Raw genomic sequence first — 26,714 nt, 5'->3', positions numbered from 1 at the left:
ATTTTCAGAAAAAAGCTGAGCAATAAATAGTAAAGTAATTTCCCCAAGCTGTTTTTTTTTTCACATTATTTTTATTTATTTATTTATTATTATTATAGAACTTATTTTTTTGTTTACTATTCAAGAAGATAGTTTTTATTCAAAGGATTTGAATACAATTTGTAATTTTGTATGATCTCAAGTTGGTTACTTTTTTTGGAGCATTTTAATTTTTTTTAATCTTTTTTACTATAAGAGGTGATGATTTTGTTTAAGAGATTTGATTACGATTTGTACAATCTACCCAAGATAAAATAAATACCTGTGTTATAAGCTTTTAATTATTTTCCCTAAATCTGCGAAAATCGGTTTTAAAAGTAAACTTCTGTTAAACTCGGTTTTGAAATTTCTCGGTTTTATGCAAGCTCTAGTATGGACATGTAAAACGGATGCAAGAAACCAGATATCCAAAGGCTATCCTGGAATGGATACCTCCTGGAAGGAGAAGAGGACATGGATGGATGGAGAACGGGAGTGCATGATAACCCAAGGTTTAACTGACTAAGACAGTCAGTTAAACCTTGAACCGCACTTTATGGTGGGAAAAAATTCCTACCAAAAAATAACTTGTAGGCTGAGGAAACCCATTGTAAATGGAAATGCTCCTCTTGAAGAAGATGTACATCTATGGACAAATTTAATGGAAAAGTTTAGTGAAACTCAAGCCATTGCTCTTGATATTTCAAAGGCTTTTGATCATGTTTGCCCTAAAGGTCTTCTAAATAAGCTTCCATCCTATGGTTTGTGAGCTTTGTAATTAGGTATCCAATTTACTCTCTGACTGTTCACTGTTGGTGATGGTAGACAACTCACAGTCTTCTTACTTCTCCACTAATGCTGGTGTCCCCCAAGGTTCAGTACTTTCACCCACTCTTTTCCTCTTGTATATTAATGGCCTTCTACCATTGACCAGAAATCCTATCCATAATTTTGCTGGTGATAGCACATTACTTCCACCTTCCAGTTTGAGAAACCCTGCCCTGCTGAAACAGCTTCAACTTCTCGAGTATCCACTGCCAAATCCTTAAATGCTGATCTCCAGGAGTTCTCCAGTAGGGTAGAGAAAACTTAATTTCAGTCCTTCTAAAACTCAGTCCTGTCTTATATCTTGCAAAACGGATTCTTCTGCTCCTGTGCTTATCTTCGATGGCACTCCGATTTCTAGGCAATATCTTGGGGATTACCGTGACTTCTAATCTCTCTTGGCACAACACATTACAAATATTGCTTCCTCTGCATCTAAAAAAACTTGCTTTTCTCTTTGGCTCTCAGTGTTACTTTTCTTCCAAGCAGCTGTTCACTCTGTACAAAATTGCAAATCCGCCCTACCGTGGAATATTGTTCCCACATCTGGGGCGGTGTCCCCAAAACCTCTTGCAGGCGTCTAGATTCCATTCAGAAGAGGTTAGGTTAATTAATGACCCATCTCTAACAGAGTCTCTCCACTCCTCTTAGACATTGTTTCTGCCGCATGTCTTTTCTATAGATACTTCCATGGGCACTGTTCTGAATTGGCTTCTTTAATTCTCACTCTCTCTTTTAAAGCAGCCTGAACATGTGATGCAACCAGTGAATATCCTTTTATTGTCCAACTTCAAACTCACAAAACCAACTTTTCTTTCTCATTTATTCATTTAACTTCTGTTTTCTGGAACAACCTTCCTTCATACGTATTTCCTGAAAATTACAATTTACAGAAGTTCAAGTCTAATGTCAACAAATATCTTCTTTCATCTTTTCAACCCATGCACGGTACTAAGTACTATAGGCTCTAAAAAAAAAAAAAAAGTACCTATACGCAACAATGATCCTTGAGAATGAAAAAAAAAATTGTATGGAAACATTTATTTAAAAAAGGTTGTTTAGGCATAAGTAATGCCCTTTCATCATTTCTACTACCCAGATAGTATGAATGCATTGTTTATTTATATCTCATATTGTGAATGAACCTTCAGAATGAGTGGCCGAGGTATTGCACTGCTTTGAATAAGTAACTTCACCAGACTAATGTTACTTATTCTCGGTGGTTACCACCACCCAGATGGCACCGTTTTGAAGCTTGGTGGCTTTCTCATCAGTGGGTGGGCAGGTATCCTGTTGTTGCAATAGCGACAACCCAGTTATGACATATAACTCCACAATACGAGAGATGCTTGATGGTGTGCATGGTTTAATCTTAAACTATTTCTTGACTAAATGTCCAAGAGTATGAAAAAGGTTGTTTATGCATGGTTAATGCACTTCCATCATTTCTACTACACAGGTAGTATGCATGCATTTGATTATATCTCGCATTACCCATGCATAAACAACCTTTTTTATACTCTTAGATATTTATTCAAGAAATAATTTTAGATATTTATTTAACATAGTATAGTGTAAGATAGTAAAGGAATTGTGGGAGATGTGGTTTATTTCTTTGGCAATTCTTTACTTTTTATTTAATTTAATTTTACTTTATTGTTTATTATTAGTTACATTTTGTAGTTTACAATAATATGCCTATGTAAATCTAAGCAGAAACCATTACTTAATTTTTAGTGTGAACCCACAGTGGGTTTGGGAACCACTGAGCTAATACATCTCTCATCCATCCTTTTAGCCAGAGCATCATTGCAACATTTTAAAGCTTTCTAACCCAGAGCAACATTTAGACAGGACCTTTTTCAAAAAAAAGTTTTGGAAAGACAAAAAAACATGAATGGGGTGTGGAAGAAATTGACTACATTTAACTTCAAGGGATTTATAGAAAGTATGGAGAAGGTAACCATAGGCAATTTTTGGGCAACTAATTTCGAAATGGATGTGATAACCACAGAAAGGGCTTCACCAATTAAGAATCTGTGAATCACATGTCAGAACCTGGAGTTGGTTGTGCGGAAGAAATGATTGAACAACCCATAGGGTTCATTTGTAAGAATGTAACTTCAAATGCATCTAAGACCCTTTTGAGAAGGGCTTGTTCAGTGTCTGAAGGACAAGATCTCAGTGTTGAATTCTCCCCCCCCCCCCCAAGGTTTCTGCAGATAGATATTCATGATACCTAGCTATATGAGGAGAAAAAGAAAACTGTTAAGATATTCCTGATACTTCTTTCAAGAAAGTATTAGCTGCAGAATCAGTACAATCTGCATCAGGTTCTAATATTGGTTTTTGCATACAAGCAAATATTAAAAAATCATCTATAATGCAATAAACATGTAACCAAGTTTGAAAAGAGAAAATTACAGCTTTGAATGATAGAGGCACCCTTTTGACATTTCTTTTAAAGTCCTTCATATAAAAAAAAAATTAAATACTATCTTGTCAGAAGTATCCTGATGTCTGTGGGAGTTGCAAAAAATGAACTGTTATCCACCCATGTCAGGAATGAGTATAAAACCAAACATGGTTTGAGCTAGAAACAAATCAGTGTAGTACAGATGAACAGAGCTAGTGAACTCGCAACTTCTGAAGGGATATCGTAGGATGCCATATGTTGGTAACTTAGACAGCGACCCTGGCTCAACGACCTGAAAATTATCTCATCTGTGAGGGTGTGTTAGGTTAACTCAGTGGTTTAATTGGGGTGCCACGGCACCTTAGGGTGGTGCAACAACATTCTAGGGGTGCCACGTAATTTGGGTTTAGGTTACTTAAACTTATTATTTTTTAATTTATGTTTATTTCATTATAAAGTGGTGTACAGTATCTTTTTAATTTTGTGGTGATCTATAATTGATGTTTACTTAGTACTTCTATATAACGAATAAAATTATGTACTGTATATATATAATTTGTATTATGAAATGTAATTTTTATAATTATATTATTGTAATAAACATCATATAACATATATACAGTCCTGCAGTAAAGGAGGTGTATGTATGTGTGTGTGTGTGTGTGTGTGTGTGTGTGTGTGTGTGTATATATATATATATATATATATATATATATTATGTGAGGTAAAAGTTAGGTAAAAGTAATAAAAATAAATAAATATGGCTATGTAGCTATCATTAGAGGCAGCAAATGCACATCCTCCACATGATGCCTAATTATATCTGATAATTAAAATAAATATGATATTTAAATAAAATCATCAGCCAGTAGTACGGCAATAATGCAGAGCGAAATGAAACGCAAAATAATATAAATAAACAAACAGGGAAGGGAAAGTAGAGATAATAGGACAAAAAGGTAGTCGATAATCCCCTATATAATTTAGTCAATTAAGTCATTAAACCCAATTAATAAAAAACGATATAAATTTAAATAATGCCAATTATAAATAATTTAGCGGTACCGCCCTTGAAGGTACCAGTTCCAAAAGACGTGAAATATCACCAAAAAAGGGTTAAAGAAACTACCAAAAAACTAAAATATCAAAATAATAGACTGACCATCATGCCCCATATCGACAGAGGACCACGAGGCCAATAATGGTCATGGTCATGGTCATAGAACATGGTGCTGTCTGTTCTATAGATTATTTTTCGCTGCATAAGGACCACCGCCATGCAAATCCTCTGCATTGGTTGATCTATCGGAGAATGGAGGGGTGGTTTGGTTCTTCGATATTTCTGCCTTTGCGATGATTTGTATGACGATTGAAATGCAGCGATTCCATGACCATTATTGGCCTCGTGGTCCTCTGTCGATATGGGGCATGATGGTCAGTCTATTATTTTGATATTTTAGTTTTTTGGTAGTTTCTTTAACCCTTTTTTGGTGATATTTCACGTCTTTTGGAACTGGTACCTTCAAGGGCGGTACCGCTAAATTATTTATAATTGGCATTATTTAAATTTATATCGTTTTTTATTAATTGGGTTTAATGACTTAATTGACTAAATTATATAGGGGATTATCGACTACCTTTTTGTCCTATTATCTCTACTTTCCCTTCCCTGTTTGTTTATTTATATTATTTTGCGTTTCATTTCGCTCTGCATTATTGCCGTACTACTGGCTGATGATTTTATTTAAATATCATATTTATTTTAATTATCAGATATATATATATATATATATATATATATATATGTATATATACCTCCTTTACTGCAGGGACAATTGGAGAACATACACATGCATGGTTAATGCACTTCCATCATTTCTACTACATAGGTAGTATGCATGCATTTGATTATATCTCGCATTAATGATACAAATGGGTTATTTGAATTTTTGTAACAGACTACATAATATATAGAATAAACTATAGTATTTTGCAATAATCATTATTGGATTATATGCTAAAATATTTTATTGAAAATTAAAATCAACTTATAACATCATTAAGTGGAAAAAAAAGAAAAGAAAGTAAACTGCAGCTATTATCAATCCACTGCAGGATGGAAGCCTCCTCAACAATTCATGTTGAGGGAAGTGGACCATAATCTGCCATGCTGGTCCAATGCGGGTTGGCAGATCGACTGTATTTAGCAGTCAGGGGCTTGAATCCCGGTCTACTCAAGGTGCGCGTGCTACTGCACTCCTGCTCCTGACCACTCAGTTACAGAGGCCCTTTAGTAATGAACCACAAATACTTGTCAGTTGAATCTGAATTGCAATTTTCAGTATTTGAAAACGAATCGTCTGCTGTATTAATAATTAGTCTATTGATTTCCTTATCAATTTAACTTCTATTTTCCCAGTACTGGTTTTCAAATCTAATTACATGATTGCAACATTTCTTGAACTTATTGGGAGTATATTGCCCAAAAAAATTTTTGGCCAATTCTTTTAACACCATCCAGAGTGAAAGAACTTATTTTTGGCAACCTGCCATTTAATTTCTCCTCATACAAGTTCAATAGGAATTAAATCAGTATGAGTTGAAATACAGTATGACCATGTATTTTCAAAATGTCATCAATTTTTTTAATTTGGATAGTATTGGAGAAGCTTTTTGTTGGAAGATTCAGATTTCCTTAAATTATCATTGAGCACTACCATTTTCCTGTAGCCAATGCTGTATATCTTTTTTTAAAGTAGCCAAATTTGGTTCTTTATTATATTGTACAGAATACTTTTAGCACCGTCCATTACTATAACACAGTTGGGAGATAGATTTGGCACTAGTTTAATTTATCCACCAGCACGAATAATAATCAATCGTGAGCCCATCCTGGTTGCTCTAAGCATACCATTTTCACTCTCCAATTGCCAACAACTTCCTACTGTGTGCATGAAATGCAGATATGTTTCTTTGAGATATATCATTTGTTTTCCATCAGATGTAGCATTTCTTAACCTTTTGTAAGTATTGATACTACAAAGATTCTGGTTCCGATTAATATTTTCCTTCTGGACTGGCATTATTTTCCACTTATAACCCATCTCTTTAATTGTTTTTCAAAGAAGTTTCTTGCTGCAGTCCAAATTTATGTCCTCCTTTACTGCAGGCAAATGTTTATTAAAAGAAACATGTTTTTAGCACTTGAATCTTGGATTTTGCGACAAATAGTGTATTTGTAAAATCATATATTTCTGTTCTTTTAACGTAGTCATTCTTTTAACGGTAAGAGTAGAAAACTTTATTTTCCTTTGGCATTTCATAGCTTGCTTACCTTCTTTTAACACTTTTTTTTTTTTTAACTGTGGTTTCTCAAATGTGGTTTCTTTTTTTTTTAACTGTGGTTTCTCCCATGCTTTTTATCAAAATTCAACTTTCTTGAATGTAATTATCCAGCGACCTCTTAGCAGTTTCCCCCATACTAAATTTGAGCATTTTTCAAGCTTTCACTTTACAGCTTACACAAACACTTCAAGGAAGATGGTGAATTATAACTGATATCAAATTAGGCACTGAACTAGATGATGCTTGTAAGCGATTCTGTGCAGGTCACCTTCTAAGTTGCTGGACTTTGGCAGTCAAAAACTGCAACTCCCAAGATCAATGGTGGCTGATGTAACACCAAATGAAAACTGTTACTACATCAAGGAAATGTTTGTGCAGACTGGAAGAAAATGGAAGGCACTTAGAGTGGTACATAGAACCTGTCACGAATCTGTCAATCAGGAGTTTAGGATGTCATGGGAACTGATATTAGTACAGTCGATTCCGGTTATTTGGGACACATCGGGACTAGTGCATTTTGGCCCGATTAAGCGGCTGTTCCAATTATCCGAAGTGTCACGTAAATAGTTAAAAATATAATAGAACCCCGCTTTACGATTGGTTCACTGTACAATCAAATCTATGGACTCACCATAGTAAAGTACCATTCACTATATGATTTGTAGTAAGTGCCAGTCATTGTGATCATGTTTGTGAATTGAATTTTAATTCTATTAAACAGTGATTCTAATTAGCAAAAACAGGAAGAATATTATCTACAGGCTATAAAAGTAAAGATATATTAAGCACAAATTTACCCTTTATTATCTTACCAATTAAAAAATTAAATAATACTTGAAAATTGGAAGAATATACATGATAATCGGAATAATTAATACGTACTGTAATATATTTGATAATAGAGAGCTGTTAAGTGCTTGATAATTCCTAATTCTATTATATTATGAAAACAACAGGGATTACCTTTATTTTAGATATAGGAAGCTTCTTTTCCAGCCAACTCTCCTAGTCCAATGCGCTAATAATTCTTTGGGAAGACGATATCAATTTTACAAAAAATGTGGGACATCTTCCCCACTGTCAGAACCGTAGTGTTCAGACCCCTCGGTATCAACATTGAGCGCTCAAGACTTCTGTCTTCAAACACCATATCTCTGGCAGCAAGGAAACCATTACGTGGATTGACATAAGATTAAATTTGAAGGTCTAAAAAGCTTAATAAATATGGAGCGATTATTCTCTTCGGTCCTGTAGCTTGACTTGAGTGGTCTAAAAAGCTTAATGGATATGGGGGAGATAGAGAATAATGGTGGAGAATAATCCCCCCATATCCATTAAGCTTTTTAGACCACTAAATTTTAATTCTAATGTCAAGATACAGGACCAAGAGAATAATCGCTCCATATTTATTAAACTTTTTAGACCTTCAAATTTAATTTTATGTCAATCCACGTAATGGTTTCCTTGCTGCCAGAGGTATGGTGTTTGAAGACAGAAGTCTTGAGCGCTCAATGTTGAGACGGAGGGGTCTGAACACTACGGTTCTGATAGTGTGGAAGATGTCCCACATTTTTTGTAAAATTGATATCGCCTTCCCAAAGAATTATTAGGGCGTTGGACTAAGAGAGTTGGCTGGAAAAGAAGCTTCCTATATCTAAAATAAAGGTAATCCCTGTTGTTTTCATAGTACTGTAATATGTACATACTAACTAGTTGACATTTTTTGGTGTCGGTTAAAATTTAAAACAGTAAAAAGATAAGGTAATCAATAACAAAGAACACGGCACACACAAATTGCAAGTAAAATGATACATGCAAGTGAGAACAGAGTGACAAGTTACGAAGCTTGAAAAATAGGAACGAAGAGAAGATTCTGAAAATTAATTTTTTTTATATGATTGAAGATTCCATGAAAGTGTAAACACATTTTGCCATAATAACCCACAGAATTCCAGCTGTCGGTATTATTGCAAATTCAATAACATCGAGTTTACTATCCGTTTCTGATAGATTGCACTAACAGATTACTGCCCCGATTAACCGGTGGCCCAAATAACCAGAATCCACTGTATAAGATATGTTGAGACCTGCATAATAGAGTTTTATATCATAGCTGCAGCACATAAACCAAACCACAGCATCAACTTTCCTGGAGCATAGCTCATTGTAATTGGTCCCTGGAATGTTGGAATGCTGTGTTATGAGGTGACAAATCATGGTACACAGTTTTCTGATCTAACAGATGCCTGGAGAATGTTATTTGCCAGAATGTGTCATCCATCTGTGAAGTTTGGCCAAGGTGCTGCTGTGGTTTGGGGAACTGTTTCTTCTGCTCTGGGCTTCACTGGTCATCCATCCTGGAATAATGGATGCATGCAGTAGACTTTGTAAAATGACCCCATTTTACAGAGTAATTGTGCACCGGTAACAGCTTGGCTTGAAGACAGTGGAGATGCAAAAGCATTCATTGTACTGCCCAGAATGTTGGTCTTAATCCTCTTGAACATGTTTGGGATGAACTAGAATGCTGGCTTCTGACCAGGCAAACATACCCACAATCAATAGCTGAATTCACTGTTGTAGGAATGGACCAAAATACCATCTTATCTTTTTATTTATTATTATTATTATTATTATTATCTTTAAATATTAAGATATCTTGGTATTCAGGTAGTTTGTACCTTTCTGAGCAATAATTGTAATTGTAGTATTCATTTGCTTCATAGAACTAAGTAGAAGTAATCCCAGAGCAACGTACCAACTGTGTGGTATTACACTTAGGGTGGTAGAAAATGAAAAAGACCTGGGAGTAATTGTGCAGTTAGATATGAAGTTTTCTGAGCAGTGCAGTCAGGCTGCCAGAGCATGTCATGGGGTATTGTCAGTGATATACAGGAATTTTGCTAGTAGGGAAAAGGAGGTGATTATCCCTTTGTATAAGGCAGCGGTCAGGCCCCGCCTTGACTACTGTGTACAGGTCTGGAGGCCTCATTTTAGGAAGTATGTAGAGTTTCTTGAGCGAGTACAGAGAAGACCAACAAGATTGGTTAGGAGAACAAAGGGGTAGTCTTACCAGGAAAGGCTTGGTAAGTTCTGCAAATTGCAGCATCTGGAGACTAGGCACCTGCGAGGTGATCTGATTGAGGTGTATAAGGCCTTGAATGGGTTGAGCAGGATCAGTTCTGATGGGATTCTTTATCTTGCTCAGATTACAAACCTAAGGGGACATGAATTGAGGAAAGGCGGTTATAGAATAGATGTGTGGAAATTTGTCTTTAGCCAGCTGGTAGTTGATTGTTGGAACAAACTTAACATATGTCATTGTGGAAGTTGAAAATTTAAATAAATTCAAGGAGGAACTGGACAAACATTTAGAAGGAATGGATGTATGAAATGGGTTTTTTTTTTTTTTTTGGCTGATGCTACATAAGCTTGCTTTCTTGTATCACGTGTGTCTACCACTACTACTAATTCAGTGTTTTCTTTCCTATATAGTCCTAGAGACATAACCACGTTTGGCTTTATTATGAAGAACATAACCATATGAGTTGACATAACCATGAAGAACATAATGACATAACCACATTTGGCTTTATTATGAAGTTAGAGTAAAACCTTGCTTTAATGTACTGTATGGGGGATAAGTCTGATTTGCTTAATTCCATTGCCCATTAAATGAAATGCTTATGACACTGAAGCTGCTAGAATCTTTTGAGAAGGTATAGGCAGGTCTCCATATTCACGTGGGTTAGGTGTCAACACTTCCCACGAAATTCCACAGAAATCTGTACTCTTGCCCAAATAGCTCCAATGTTTTCAATATATGCTTAAATACTTACACAACCATTTACAATTAACAGAAAAATGTTTAACTGTGCTTAAAAAGTTTTGTTTTACCATAATGAGTAACATTTTAGACCCACATCTTGAAAATACTGTACCAAAATTTAATTGCGTAGTTAAGAACAAGGCATGCACCACAGGATTCAGTACTGCTCAGTAGTAGGGTGGGTCTCAGAGGCTGTAGTGTTGGTTGACGTGGAGACTTGTGCCTTGAATCCTGGGCCTTCTCTTTGACGACTATATAGGTGTGCCGAGGCATCTTCTTCCAGAATAATTCCACCTCATTGGCATTGAGTTGTGCAGGGTAGGCCTTAACAGCCTCGTGATCATCTGAAGCAGACTCGCCCGCAGTCTTTACGTTATGGAGGAAATAACGCCTCTTGAATTTCTGGAAATTCAAGTCATTTCATTTCATTTCCAGCCTTTGCTGGGAATGAATGTAGTTTCCGTGTGCTGCTGGTACAGGGGGTTAAATCTGTTGTAAAGAATGAGGGCCTTAGTGGAAATCATACCAATGTTCACAGGCAAGTTGTTTTTCTTGTGCTGATCTTCAGTCCAAATGAACAGTGCATTCTCCATTTTTAACATCACTTTATCACACACATAAGCCACGTATTTAGCAGTAAGAATTCCACCTCTTTGCACTACCTCTCTGATCTCAGTTTCTTGTTTCCTTATGTGTCATATGGTACTTTAGTTGATACCAAACATGCAGCCTACGGGTGCGTATGCGAGCGAGCCCTTCTCAACATTCATCTAGAATTCACACTTTCTCATTCAAAGTCATAATTTTCTTGGCCCTTTTAGGCTTTTGTCCGTCACTAGAAGCACTTCGTTTAGTACCCATGAGTATTCACATAATCATAGTAATATTTTAAGCACAAGTAGCCTAACGCAAACACACATGGACACAAGCTGTCCTACTTGGATGTCGCTCACTGGGTGAATGCAGCAAGCAGCAGCCAAATTTTTAGTACGATAAAAGAATCTGCAAATATGGAGACCCAACTGTACATACTACGAAATTTAAAAAAAAAACATCAAAGGTTCTGAAATATAGTGTACAGTAAAATTAGAACTTTAATGGGTTTTTTTATTTCATAACTTTAAATTTTTCTGTTGTATAGTGTTGAGTGAAAAATCTGGCTAAAGCATATGCAGAGTCTGAAGAGCTCTTGACTAGAGGTTCAAATGACTCCCTGCTAATGAACACTAGCAGAACTGATGGATGGTAGTGGTTAGGAAAATCCTGATTTCCTTTTTATGAAAATATTTTAACCATCACACTGAAGAAGTTATGTCACTGAGTTCTGTCTGCATAAAAAGTTTGGTTCAGTGGATGCTGTCCATTATTTCTCAATTTAAACTGCTTTCCCAAGTATTTTATATTGAGGTCCATTGAAGGATGTATTGTGGTTTAATTAATATAAAATTATTAAAGTTGTTGGATTCTATCATGTTTTGAGTAAATGTGTCTCAGTAATCTAAGTTTGCATTTAGCTATACATTTAAATATTAGTTTTGACCTTTATTTTCTTGTTAAACCACTGGAACATCAATTGGAATGGTATATTGCTTGTTCCTGTACTGTACATAGTATAATAATTACTAGACTTATAAAAGTGAGATATTAATCTGTGAATAGTAACACTGATATCAGTAATTCTCTATTTACAATTTAGATATTCCAGAGTATATCATTAGAAGTGGATAGTGAGAGCAAAGAAAGTAAGTTCTAGTATTCTTTAAAATTTCCCATATTTTGTTTCATATCATAAAATTAAATATGCTTAAGTGTGCGATGTTTGGTGTAGTCACAAATTTTTTTTTTTTCTGATAACAAGAAAGGTGAAATGAAATGCAGTGTTCTCCCCAGGACCTAATTGAATGGGCACACTGCCCAGTGAATTTAACTAACCATCTGGCTAAAATTTAAGCGATTCTCGGGGTGCCGTATGATACTGATCTCGATCAGTATTAATTCGAGCGTACTATGCAATCGAGATCAATGTGACAGGAGCATATAATGTTAAATTATGCAATTAATTTTTTCTCTGAACCGCTTAAGTCACATTTATAAATAACAGAAAATTTTTTAATATTGCTAAGTATTACACTTCCCCACCCGGCTGGCAAAATTTTCTGGGGAGAACACTGAAATGGAATTCTTTAAAGAAAATGTTTGCCAAACATTGCACTGATATCAAGTTGAAAATTTTAAATTTTGATATTGTTATGATATTGGTAAGTAGGACTTTTGTGGAATTCACAGTTCCCAAGGGTTATGTCTCACACAAAGTCCAGTGGCAGCACTCTGAATTGTTATTGAGAGGTCAGGAAGCATGCCATCAGTATTTTTTTCCCTTTTCAGTTGAATTTTGTTTGCACAGTCTGAAACAAATCTGTTTGAAAGACTAGCGAAGCTGAGTCTTTCAATGATAAAAGGTTTCGAGTGATGCTTCTACCATACATTGTGCAATAACTTTTTCTGAAATTGCATAAATTGCAGCTGCTCTGTAGGTAGTCAAGTGCACAGATCATAAACTACTATACAAACATCATACTGTGTTTTGATGGATGGAGGTGTGAAATTGCATTGTGCATTTGTAGCATCTTTATCTCTCTTCTCTCTGGAAATATTCTTGTCATTTAGAGAAGACTGCTGCTTTTTCTCTTTAACCATAATAGTAATTGAAAGTATTTCTCAGCAGTCTTCCCTTAAGCTTTTTGAGAGACAATCACATTTCTGTTAGTGCAGTTTCTTGCATTTTTTGTCAAACTGTTAGGATGAGTGGGCATTACACCATCACCACTAATAACATGTACTGCTTAGCTCTCTCATTTACCTGTGTTGACAAATGTTATTGTACTTAAACATATTAATCTTTGCAATCGTTATTATATAATTCATCTATAGCATTAGTTGAGGCATATGATACAAGAAAGCAAGCTTATACAGCATCAGCCAAAAAGAAAAGAAACCTTCCCATTTCACTCATCTGGTCACTCCAAATGTTTATCTAGTTGTCTTAAATTTATTTAAGCTATCAACTTCCACAACAGATGGAAGTCTGTTACAGCAATCAACTACCCACTGGCTAAAGGCAAACTTCTGCACATCTATTCTACAACTGTCTTTCCTCAATTTGAATCTATGGCCTCTCAGGTTATTAATCTGAGCAAGTGGAAGAATCTCATCAGCATTGAGCCTGTTCAAATCATTCAAGGCCTTGTACACCTCAATCAGATCACGTCGTAAGAGCACCCCTTTGTTCCCCTCACAGTCTTCTTGCCCTTCTCTGTATTTGTTCTAGCAACTCTACATCCTTCCTAAAATGAGGCCTCCAGACCTGTATGCAGTATTCAAGGTGTGGTCTGACCATTGCCATATACAAGGGAATATTCACCTCCTTATCCCTGCTAGCAGAATTCCTATATATCATTGAGAAGACACCACAACCTACTCTGGCAGCCCGTCTGCACTATTCAGAGAACTTCACATCTGACTGCGCAATTACCCCAGGTCTTTTTCATTCCCCACTTCCCTAAGTGTAGAACCACATGGTACGTTTCTCTTGGGTTACTGCTACCCATATGCAGTACTTTGCATTTGTCAATATTAAACTTCAGTTGCCACTTCTCAGCCCATCTGCCTAACTTTTCTAGATCCTGTTGCAGTAGCATACTGTCTTTACTGTCATTAACAATCCTGCCAACCTTTGTATTGTCTGTAAACTTGGGCATTAGCCTGATATACCTTCATCGATATCATTGACAATTACACAAAACAACAATGGTCCCAGAACTGAATCCTGGGGGACTCTGCTAATAACATAAGTCCATGTTGAGCAGTGTTCATTTATTACCATTCTCTGCCGTGAACCATTCAACCATCCCTTTATCCATTGTCGCAACTTACCCTTAATGCCATACTGCTCCAATTTGTAATGCAGTCTTCCATGTGCAACAGTATCAAAAGCTTTCCTTAAATCCAAGTATATGATAACGAAGTTATTTTTTGCACCCATATGGTATACGACCATATGGTAGTATCCAATCAAATTGGTCAGACAAGACCTCCCTTTAACAAACTTATGCTGCTGTGTCTCAATTATCCCTTCTTTAACCAGTAACTCCAGTATTTTCCCTAGAATAGAAGTTAAACTAACAGGTCTATAATTATTTGTCACCCTTTGAAACCCCTTTGTGAATTGGGGATACATTTGAACATTTCCAGTCCATGGGGACCTCCCCTAAATCGAAGGATACTCTCATAATTATCGTTAATAGTATGCTTACTTCCCTCGCTACCTCCAATATAATTGGACAGATTCCATCCCCTGCAGGTGCCTTTTTTATGTTTAACTTCAACAATTTCTCCTCCACTTTGCTCTCAGTTATTACAAAATCATTTAGCTCCCTGTTTAGAGTTTAGTAAACTTCTGTCCTTCCCTTCCTTACAGAATTTCTCGTGTGAATGTAGATGCAGAATACTCATTCAGTTTGTCAGCTATCTGAGCAGGATCATCAACGGTAGAACCATCAATATCAAGTGGACCAATCTGATTCACCCCCTTCCTTCTAGACCAAAGAAAAAGAATGCATCTTTACATAAGTAAAGAAGTCTCTGTTCTTTTTCCTTGCATCCTTTGCTAAGGATTTCTTGTAATCTGCCTTCGCTTGCTTAACCTCCTTTGTGACTTGATTACAGACTAGCTTTATATCTGCCATAGGCTTCTGTGTCACCTGATAATTTTATGCATCCCATGCATTTTTCTTCTTTGCCACAAACCTCATTAATTCATCTGACATCCATTTAGGTCTAAATCTTGAACAGTATTTCTTAGTTTGGTACGAAAAGCCTGGTAGCTTCGAATATTAATTCCTTTAAGACTTCCCGTTTAGAATTCGCTGATTTTAACATCAGTTGATCCCACTGTATAGAATTTAAAAACTGTCTGAGACCACTGTAGTCACCTTTACGAAAGCAAAAACCCTTGATGGTACTTACATCTCTCCTACTGATCACTGTCACCTAGTGGTTCCTTTATCTGCAAATTCTTTATGTATGAATAATCACTGCTGATAAGCAGATCAGTAGTATTAAACCCTCTGGTTTCCCCTCGAACATGTTGCTATAGAAAACAATCCTCCAATAAATCCACAAAAGTCGTGCTATTGTGCAAGTGATCAACCCACAAGTTCCAGTCAATATCTGGAAAGTTAAAATCACCCATTACAAGACATTCTGATTTACTGCCCCACTCTTTCTTTACACAATTGTTCATTATACTCATCAGGGTCATTAGGCCTATAACACTTCTACTCTCATTTTTCCTTTCCCAGTGCTGATGTCACGCCAAACTGACTCAACATGCACTGTCCACCAATGTCAACTGGATGCACTTCCTTAGATTTTTTTTTTAACTAACAGCATAATCCTTCCTCCCTTCCTGCCCTGTCTATCCTTGCTGTACAGATTGTACTGCCCAAATTCCAATTCTGCACTGCTTATATCTGTGACTCCATGTCTCTGATATCCCAACAGTATCTGCCTTTGATTTCTTGATCGACACTTCAAATTTATTTACTATACTTTACATGCAAGTATACATGCACCTGTTTTTACTCTTAGATACCCTAACACAGCCCACGTATTTACTTGTTCCATGCTGACTCCCAGCAGTTCTTGAAATCCCCAGCAACTTGCTCTCTTGGCTGTTGCTCGTTCCAATAGAAGCAGTGTAAGAATCACTTTCACTTCTGCCTGTGGCTACTGTTGATCTTTTAGTCTGTGAATATCCCCAAGCTAGCCGTTTTCGACCCACCTAACACTGCCTTGATAGCATCAGCAATTACTCTTGCACCATTTCTATTTAAGTGTATCCCATCCCTGTAGAAGCAGTCTCTCCTATTCGCAAGCACAGACCACACTGAAAAAAATTCTACCCCATGAGCCTCGCACTTCTGCCTGTGGCTACCGTTGATCTTTTAGTCTGTGAATATCCCCAAGCTAGTCGTTTTCGACCCACCTAACACTGCCTTGATAGCATCAGCAATTACTCTTGCACCATTTCTATTTAAGTGTATCCCATCCCTGTAGAAGCAGTCTCTCCTATTAGCAAGCATAGACCACACTGAAAAAAATTCTACCCCATGAGCCTCGCACAATCTCTCCAGGCCGAATTGATTGACAAGGCTCTCATCATATACTCCCTTCTACCGTGTCTGGGCAGAATTGTCAGGTATATATCCTCTTTCTGTATATAGCAATGAGTAAACTGGGTTTTCTACTTAGTGTAGTATTGTGATAAACTTTGCCATGAATTGCTTTGTTATTGCACTGCTTTTAATAAAAGTTACTTCTCTGACAGAGAAATATATTGTTTGAAGATAATTAAGCACTGAAAACCTACATTGGTATTAAAGCACTTAGTACCTTTTAGTCACAAGAATTGGTTCTTGTGACCAAAGTGATTTTTTGTGATGGTGATATTGCCAAGACAGCCGTCACTGAAGATGTAAGAAAACCCACGAACTGATTGACCCCATTATCTACATATTTCCAATGTAGATAATGAATTAAACATAATAAAACCAACATAGATTTTGAGTGCTTTAATGTCTTCAAACAAGACAATTTACCTATGCGTCATGCTGCTTAAGGGAATACCTTGGAGTAGTATATTGTTTTTGAAGTGGAACTTCTTTAGGTGCACTCCAGGCAGTTTTCAGATGGGAGTAACTTGCGTTTGTGGATTGACAAAAATGCAACAGCAAACTAAGCCATAAGTAAATGCATTACAAGCTCTGAACAGCCAACTATCATACTTGGATGAATGCACCAGTTCTCGTCTTATCACTGAAGTTAATGAGCGTTAGGCCTGGTTAGTATTCGGGAGGGTGGCTACTTATGGATACCTGGTGCAGTTGACTTTTTGCATCTATTTTCTTTTTAATTGGTAAGGAAATAAAGTGTAAATATGTGCTTTATATCTTTACTTTTTTAACCTGTGGATAATATCCTCCTGTTTTCGCTTATTACAATCGTCGTTAATAAAATTAAAATTCAATTCGTAAACATGATCACAATGACCAGCACTTACTACATATCATATAGTGAATGGTATTTTCTTATGGAGTGTCCGTTGTAAAGTGATTTGATTGTACAGTGAACCAATCATAAAACAGAGATCCACTGTAGTGAGCATTGTAAGGCATATAGCACACATACATGTGCAATGTAACCGTGGGTTGAAGAAAAATGCCAAGAAAATTCGACACGAAATTATTCAGCTTCCCACCATTGTACCACACCATACCAGGCACGAGCGAACCATTGCCGAATCAGTACCCCTACTGATTGCGTCATTCTATTTCTTTCTTCATTCTCCACCATATTTAAATAAAAAATTTCAATGGAAAAAAATTTATAATTCAATGTGTCGAAAACTAATAGTGACCGTTCTAAGGCATATAGAGCACGTATACCATTGCCGAATCAGTACCCCTACTGATTGTGTCATGTTATTTCTTTCGTCATTCTTCACCATATTTAATAAAAAAAAATTTCGACGGAAAAAAAATTTATAATTCAACATGTCGAAGGCTAATAGTGAGCGTTGTAAGGCATATAGAGAACGTATACTTGGAATGAGACAACCGAAATCACCTGCATCGAGTACAAAGCAGAGATCTAAGCTATTTCAACAGCGGAAGAAATTACAGCATGCAATGGAGTGAAAAAGAAGTCGGAGAAGGAAGTTGATACTACAAATGAAAACAACGAAGAGTCCTCAAACCCCAGTCGTAATCAAGAAGCAAAGAAGCCAAAACCGACTGCCAGAAGTACTCCATCAAATTGTTCAACATGTAGCAGGCATAATACTCAGCAGGAGCAGCAACAGGATTTTAAGAAACACTGAAGCATCCACGCACGGCTTAAACTTACATTCCTGGATAATGATTTTGGTTCAGTCTGGTCTGTATGTGATTGGCTTAGGCTCAAGAACGATATGAAGATTGTAACAGCTCAAGATCATGCTCTTCTTCAAACAGCATTTCCAAATGAGGATGTAAGTCAAATGTTGGCCTGTAACAGCTGTTGTGGCTCTCTCAAGAAGAAATCAAAGTCAAATGATTTTAAATATCATCTGATTCCATAGCATTTGTCGACACTAGATTTGGTAGGAACATCTCGTATCTCAGAGGTTCTCATTCATGCAGATTCATTGCCTGCGGAATTCATATGGTCAATACAGGATTCCCAGTCAAGTGATAAATGTTCACCTAAAGGAGTTTCACTTAACTTCTGCTATGCGTGTTCGGCATGCACACATTTTTTTTTTTAATTTAAATTTTATGGAAATATATCTGCGTATGTGAGATGGTGCAGTAAGTAAAGTAGACCTACTTTAGTCTAGGGCAAAAGCTTTGAGCAGTGAAAGCTATATTTTTTTTGCTTTCGTGCATCACATGCTGCTGCTGCTACTGCTAATAATAATGTTGAGTATAGCCTCTTTCCGCATAGCTATGAGAAAACTGGGTTTACTTCCTAATGCATCAATTTCATATTGTGGAGGCACTTTTCTACAAGTTACCTTGACTTTGCACTATGTAGCAAACTCAGTTTGCTTATAACTGTGCACATGTGCCATAGTATAAAGAGGACACTTTTTAAATATGGAGCAACCAGTGAAAGACATACACATCAAAGTTTATGCCAGAAAACACTCCTCAAAGTTATTGTAGTTTCCTGTTGTATATAATTTTATGATTGTGTTTTAGAAATTAATCAAAATGAATTAAATCTAAATTTTAATGTACAATACTAGTTGCAGCTGTACTCAAAGCCCACCTTTTCTTACTGCTGAATACATCATGAATTGTCAAACTAATAGAACAAACCATGTGAGATTATCTGATTGAGCTGTTTGAAGTTTGAATGTATTGAATAAGCTCAGTGCTGATAAGATTCTTTCTTTTGCTCAGACTGCACACAAGAGGGCATAAATTCAGGAAGGATGGTTGTAGAATAGATGTACAGAAGTTTGCCTTTAGCCAGTTGGTTGTTCATTGCTGGAACAAACTTCCATCTGTGGCAGTGGATAGCTTTAATAAATTCAGGGAAGAACTAGACAACTTATTGGAGGTGATGGATGGGTGAAATGGGGAGGGGTTTTTTTGATGATGCTGTATAAACCTGCTTTCTTACATCATTTGCTAATACTAATCCAACATTGATCCTCCAGAATTTGAACTTATACTTTCGAATTTTGGAACTTGGTTGATTTTTCTAGTTCCAACAGTCTGGTTTAGGCTTGTGTTACAAATGTATCCTTTGCACTGTCTGTGAATGCCACAAATATTCTAAGTGTGAATAAAGAGAGTCCTGCACTTTGAATGCCAGTGACAAGAACTTTAGTTATGGTGCTCACAGTTTGGATAAACTGTGCATTGTGAAGGGCAAATGTGTGCAACATATTCAATTCTGAGAGCAGTGCTGTTACGGCTCATTTTGGCATGCAGGATGGTGTCTAATGATGCACTACACATTACCAGGAAGAATACCTCTTGATTTGAATATACTTTTTAGGTCATTGTTCTCTCACCAACATAAACGGCAGAAGCAATAGAGAATGTCGATTGCACTGTAATATGACCTTAACTACAAGAAGAAAAATAAGTGGATATGGGCTTGCCTGACGCAGTTATGGCAGGAAAGGTGGGATAACAGTATCAAAGCACTGATAACAAAAAAAGCACCATATGTACCTTGTATGCATGAAAAATGTTTTATTTTATGTGACAACATCCTTGGTTTGGAAGAGGTTAAAGGGTTTTAGGAATGAAAAGAATCTGAACACGTTTAATGTTTTAAAGCATATATATTTTTTTTGATAGTTGCATCAATTTGTGGTTGTAATACATGTTCAATAGGTAATTTACTTACAATGGGTTTGATAGCTAAAATATGATACATACACTTGAGATTGTAAAGATTGGAGTTTGACATTACTAGAGGCTTTTTCAGTAAAAACGGACATGAGCTGATTTATCACAGCTATTGTTGCACTCATACTGTTTCTTGTAGGTTCTTTAGGAGCATTATTAAGCCACAAAAGAAAGTGAGCATGTGGACTGTCACGATATTGAAATTCGTTCCATTTAAAATAGTTGACAACGTAATGTTGTCGAAATGGACTGAAGCGCTTAGACTGAAGTAAAGTTAAAATACAATCCACAAGTTTATTAAACTTGGCGATGAAATAGGAGCATCTATGGGTTGAAAAATAAAGAAGTAAAGGCTAAAATTGACAAAGAAAAAAAATGAGGCATGGATTAGAACCTGTGGGGAAGTAAACAGCAAGATAGGATGTGAGAGATCTGATGCAGTGTGGAAGGTGCTGAAGAGCTTGCGACAGTTGCATAAACGAAAGGCTAATCTGGGTGTAATAAAATTAGAAGAATGGTAGAGATATTACGAAGAACTACTGAGTGAAAACAGAAGAATTTAGAGATGATGAAGTTGAAATTTCCTGGACGGGAGAAGTAAGGATTTAGCTTTGAGGAAGTAGAAATAGCAGTAAAAAAAGGGAAAAATGGAAAGACAACTGGAGGAATGAACATGGAACTACTAAAATATGGAGGAGGGAAAATCATCTTGCTGCTCACAAGACATATTTAATAAAATATATAAAGGAGAAGAAATGCATGCTATCAGTGATGACACTGGGTTCCGTGTTTAAGAAAGGGGGATAGAAGAAATTGCTCAAATTACAGAGGAATCATTGTTTTAAACCCAGTTGCAAAGCTTTTTAGTGGGATACTGAAAACTTAACTAGAGAAAGAAATAAGGATTTCAGAGGAGCAGTGTGGATTTACAGCTGGATGGTCCTGTATTGACCATTTATTCACGGTCAAGCAGATCCTGGAAACATGTCACGCGCTGGACAGGATATAGGATTAGTGATTATTAACTTGGAAAAAGCTTATGATAGTGTCCCAAGAAAGATGCTGTGGAGTACCATGGAAAAAATATCAGTACAACCTTGAATTCCCAATATGAATTCCCTTGACATAATTAGAAAATTATACAAAAATAACACTTGCTGCATTAAAATTGGGTCAGAAATATCAAGGGAATTCAAAACATCAAAAGGCTTGCTACAGGGGTGCTGTTTATTCCCCATATTATTCAATTTGTATCTGGAAGTGACTCTGGAGGCTTGGTCCCAAAGATGCAGACACAATGGGATTATGTGGATCAAAACATCTACCTTTCAAATACTCTCGATACTGACCATGGTACTGATTGCGCAGGATGCAGATGATGCTGACTATATGTGCAGAAAGCTATTGAAGCAGTATAGAGAATGGGGTTTGACAATAAATTTCAATAAGACAGAATATATGAATTCAACAGAGGACATTTTGAGTGTAAATGGAGCACAGATAAAGAATGTGAAGCAGTTTGAATATCTAGCAGCTAATGTGCAGATGGATGGTTCACCTGAAGATGAGATTACAGAAAGAACTAATGAGGGATGAAAGGTCTTGGGAATGTTGAATACAGTATTATGGAACAATAATATTCTCCCAAACTTAATTACAGTTATTAATATACAGCCAGGCCTCGCATAACGTGAGTTCCATTAACATGTTTTTTGTTTACTGCTATTTGAAAAAATTATACCACTTTTCACTTTACATGATGCAAATTTCCAGTCAACCCGTTTTTTTTATGTGATAGTTAAAAGATTGAATTGCGCGTTGGATGGACAATAAACAAACGTTTGCCTGCTGCTCACAGGTGTGTTCCATCAGAAGAAGACATGTTACTTGTTTTGTCTCCCGCTAATAAAGTTAATGCAGACTTGAATTTAAAAATTTTTTAAATGCAAGTCTGCATTAAATAAATTTTTTTTGAACCAGATGAAAATGTTACCGTGAAGGAGATAACTGTAAAAGAACTAGATGAAATCTTTCATAACGCAGAGAACCTCAAACAAAAGGTTTGAGGTTCTCTGCGATATTGATTTTGCCAGGGCCCAGAGAAGATTGTTGTCGGCCATCGAGAAAGTCTACTCTGTTCAAATATTTCCGTAACAAATTGTTTTTTCATTGTGTATTTTATGTCAGAGGTTCCCAAACTTTCTCGGTTCACGGCGCCCTTAGCTCTAGGTAATTTTTTCACAGTGCACCTACACCAAAAGAAATACCTAATAGCTCTGTTTATTAAGTAGTTAGGTCCAAACAACTTAATAAGAAATGTTGAAACTGTGAACTACCTTGAGCTAGTAGTTCACGTGGTATCTGACAGATGTCGAGTATTGCTGTGTTTCCCTCAAATTTAAAATACAGTTGCTCGTCGACTTACGACCGACTTCTGTTCTGACTGACAGGTCGTAAGTCAATCTGGTCGTATATCGGCCATATATTTATTAACAGTATTTTTTAACCTTTCTAATCTTTTTATCATCTTTATAATTTATTTTTATAATCTTTTAAATTTTTATCATCTTTTATTTTTCATTTTAAATACAGTAATGTTTTCATCTTTTATTTAGCGATACTACAGTATCGCTAAATAAAGGTATGTACACTACGCTAAACGAAGGTATGTACACATACCTTCGTTTCTACGCGTAGGCTATCTCTCTCTGAGGATAAATTCAAATGTTCTCTACATTTTAATTGGTTTATTATTCATACTGTTTATAAAAAAACAAAACTACAATCTATAATTATATTGTACATAATGTGAAAAATAATACTGTACATAATGTACTGTAAACACAAAAATACAATCTAAAATTAATGTAAAAATTAATACAAATGAAATTTACAAAATCAATTTTTAATCTTTGCTTGTGCTGGGTTGTGCATCGTCAGGGTCATGTTCTTGGGTTGAGGTAGGAGTTGTTTATTTATAAGAGACATTATGCAAAGCAAATCTTTTTTTTAAAACGCTTAAACCACCCAGTACTAGCCTGAAAATCTTCTGCGTAATCGTCTCCGGCGCGTGATTTTAAACTCTGAAACAAACTTCTAGCCTTTGCTTGCACTGTGTGAAGACTCGTGGGTGTATTTTTTTGTATTAAATCTTCCATCCACACAAACAACAACTTCTCCATTTCATGGATGGGTTCCTGTCGTTTTTTGGTTAAAATTGTAGACTTAATATGTGTAGAACCTTTCACAGCATCCCGAATTCTTTCTTTGTCCTTAAGTATCGTCGATACCGTGGAATGTGATAACTTCAAGTCACGGGCCGTCGTATTCACTTTCTTTTCGCCTTCATACTGCTGGATAATTTTCATTTTACACTCTAAATCAATAGTTTTCCTTGACTTCTTAGCTGGCGTATATGTAGATGAAGGCATTTTCCTTTTACTAAACATTTTATGCGTATTTCAGTAGAATTTTAATTAATGCACCACACGCAACAGATGCTTGAAAGCGACTGGGTGTATGTGAGAGAGAGCGACTGAGTGTATGTACCTGGTGCTGTCCTCAGGCCTGCCGTCATCGATGTGCCTCCTCACCTGGGTTATGGGTGTCCTCAGTAGTGACTTCCTGATTTATTATTAATTTATTTATTATTATTACTATTTTTTTGTGGTTGTAAGTGCGGCCGGTCGTAAGTCGCATAGGTCGTAAGTCGACGACCAAGTGTATTCCATGGCGCACAGTTTGGGAACTGCTGTTTTATACAATAAACATTTAATTCCATAATTATTTTCATTATCTTTTACATGTTATGCAGTTAAAAGGTATTTTTAAAATTCTTTATGGACATTCTTGAAATTCAAGGACCAATTATAATTTTTCCTATTGATTATTTTATTTGATTAACACGTTTCCATTTTGCACGATGCACTCGGGGGATGAATTAATCACGTTGAGGTCAGCCTGTATAATGCAATATTTCAAAGTATCTTACTACTAATGGATTTGAGATTTGGAATATAAAGGAAAGGCAAAGGAAGAAATTGCTAGCTGTTGAGATGGATTTTTGGAGATCAGCCCGAAGATCTAAATTAGAAAGAGTTACAAATTAAGACATAAAATAAAGCAATGGATGTACAAATAAACTTCATTTACAAAATAGAACAAAAAAGATTAGAATGGTATGGGCATGTTATGAGAATGGGGAAAAAAACAATAGAATGGACACTGCTTCCCCCCCCCCCCCAGAAGAAAAAGGAGAGGAAGACCTAGAAGCACATGAATGAAGAATTGAGACTGGGAAGACAAAGAGAAGAGTGGGAGCAAAATTAAAATATAAGAAAAAATAAGTTTGATCGAGGCTAACTGTTGATACAATGGTGAAATCCAAGATGTTTATTGAAATGAATCGCACACATTATGGCATGTTCATTAACTAATGTCACCTTTTCAATAAAATGAAGAGCTTCTGCTTGCTCATCAGGAATATGCAAACTCATGTTTTTATTTGTATAAAATTTTTAGCAATTTAGGCCAACTTATTTCGTTTGCATTTAAAGTTAAGAAGAATGTAGGTTTACCCAATTGTCTGATCATCACAAACAGTTCTCTTTTACATTGTGTGGAATAATAATTTCAATTAGGAATCTATTTCAAAAATGCTAAATTTTTTTTTCAATGCAGTTATTGATGTATTCTCGAGATTGGATTTGTTCTTTGGTGAACTTAGTGGCTTTTGCAACGTGTTTAAAAGCAGCTGTTAAGGAATCTAGAGTTCTTAATCTCATTATTTTCATTGCCACACAAAGATGATAAGGTGTCACTCCACGTCAATTTGAATGACGAAGTTCGCTCAATGCCATCATAAAGAGTAACTTTTAAATTATCTGTAAACTCTCGATACTGACCATGGTAAATGCTAGGAAAGGACAATTCTTCGGCATGTTTGTCAAAAAGTAAACTTTATGGAATATTTCATTCACCAGGAGCTATTCGTAAATATTTATGATAGCTCGCAAAAGTTTGTTGTTGAGCGACTAGTTTCTTCAATAGGTATAGCGTCACTCATTTCATCACGTGCAGGAGCATCATCCTGTTCCATGTCTTCATCTAAGAATACTTCATCAATCTCGATATCATACAGACGATACAAAGGAGTCGTAAGTAGATACTTTAACCAAACCCTCGCATCTCGTTTATGAACAGAGCCCATTAAATAACTCGATTTGTGAATTTTCTTTCATTTGATATGAACGTTATCGCAATAATCATCATCTGTACTCTGAGGCAAATGATTGACCATCAAATTTACATTTACAGGAACATTTATAATTTGGCCCAAAATTCTGTATTGGCTGCAACCATGTCTTAGTCTTCTAATTTGTAAGAATGGTATATGAGGAGAAATGAGCTGTTCAATCGCTAAATCCAATCGAGGCAGATGAGGTGGAATAGCAGGATAAATGAAACTGTTCGAATGGAATCATTTTTGAGAGATGCTTGACAAGTATTACCAGCGGTCATAGTCGTTATGTTTTCAGTTGGTAATTATAAGAGAAGTAACAGATAACTTCCTGGAGTGCACAATTTTACATCATCTTCATGCCATAATCGATCACAGATATTACAAATAGCTCCAAATGTATTTTTCAGAAATTGTCGTTCAAATTCTTTATAAGGGTTACTGTCATGTTCGATGTTCTTGTAAATCATTTCATGCTCTACTACTGTTGAAACCTGTGGAGGGTCTACAACAAGCGATTGAGCTGAAATATGATTTTGTTTCTTTTTGTATGATGCAGTCGAAGCTGGTTGTTGCAGAAAATCCCGAGGTAATTCATTCGAACTCCCTGGAGTGCACAATTTTACATCATTTTCATACCATAATCGATCACAGATATTACAAGCAGCTCCAAATGTATTTTTCAGAAATTGTCGTTCAAATTCTTTATAGGGTTTACAACCATGTTCGAAATTCTTGCTCGACTACTTGTGGAGGGTCTACAACAGGTTATTGAACTGAAATATGATTTTGTTTCTTTTTGTATGATGCAGTCGAAGCTGGTTGTTGCAGTATACTCTGTCTAGTTGGTTCAGGAATCAATTAAAATCCCCGGGTAATTCATTTGAACTTTTTTTTTTGATTAGGTGGTGCTGTTGGCATCATCTGTATGCTAGCTAAATTAGTGCACTAATAAGAATTAATAAAGAAGGTTTTAGGGAGTGTTGCTCATAAAGAAGTTACATTTTAGGTAAAATAAGTGTTGGTGAGTGATAGGTTAAGATTTGGGACCTAAGGGTGGTTTCATTTTCCGAC

At 36.1% G+C, this 26,714-nt stretch overlaps 1 protein-coding gene across 2 annotated transcripts in view; it reads left to right on the top strand.

Annotated features, from left to right (window-relative positions):
- Positions 1 to 26,714, top strand: part of LOC150091521 (uncharacterized) — a 174,589-nt gene that overhangs the window by 22,256 nt on the left and 125,619 nt on the right. For both annotated transcript variants that reach the window (XM_090376051.1, XM_090376060.1), the window contains one exon: positions 12,130 to 12,175. In XM_090376051.1, the coding sequence (XP_090232177.1) occupies positions 12,130 to 12,175 (46 nt within the window). The remainder of the gene's footprint in view (positions 1 to 12,129; positions 12,176 to 26,714) is intronic.

Source organism: Mastigoproctus giganteus, chromosome 1 (assembly GCF_048544385.1).
Source record: "Mastigoproctus giganteus isolate SK-2022 chromosome 1, ASM4854438v1, whole genome shotgun sequence".
Classification (NCBI taxonomy): domain Eukaryota; kingdom Metazoa; phylum Arthropoda; class Arachnida; order Uropygi; family Thelyphonidae; genus Mastigoproctus; species Mastigoproctus giganteus.
This window is presented reverse-complemented; position numbering and strand designations above follow the sequence as displayed.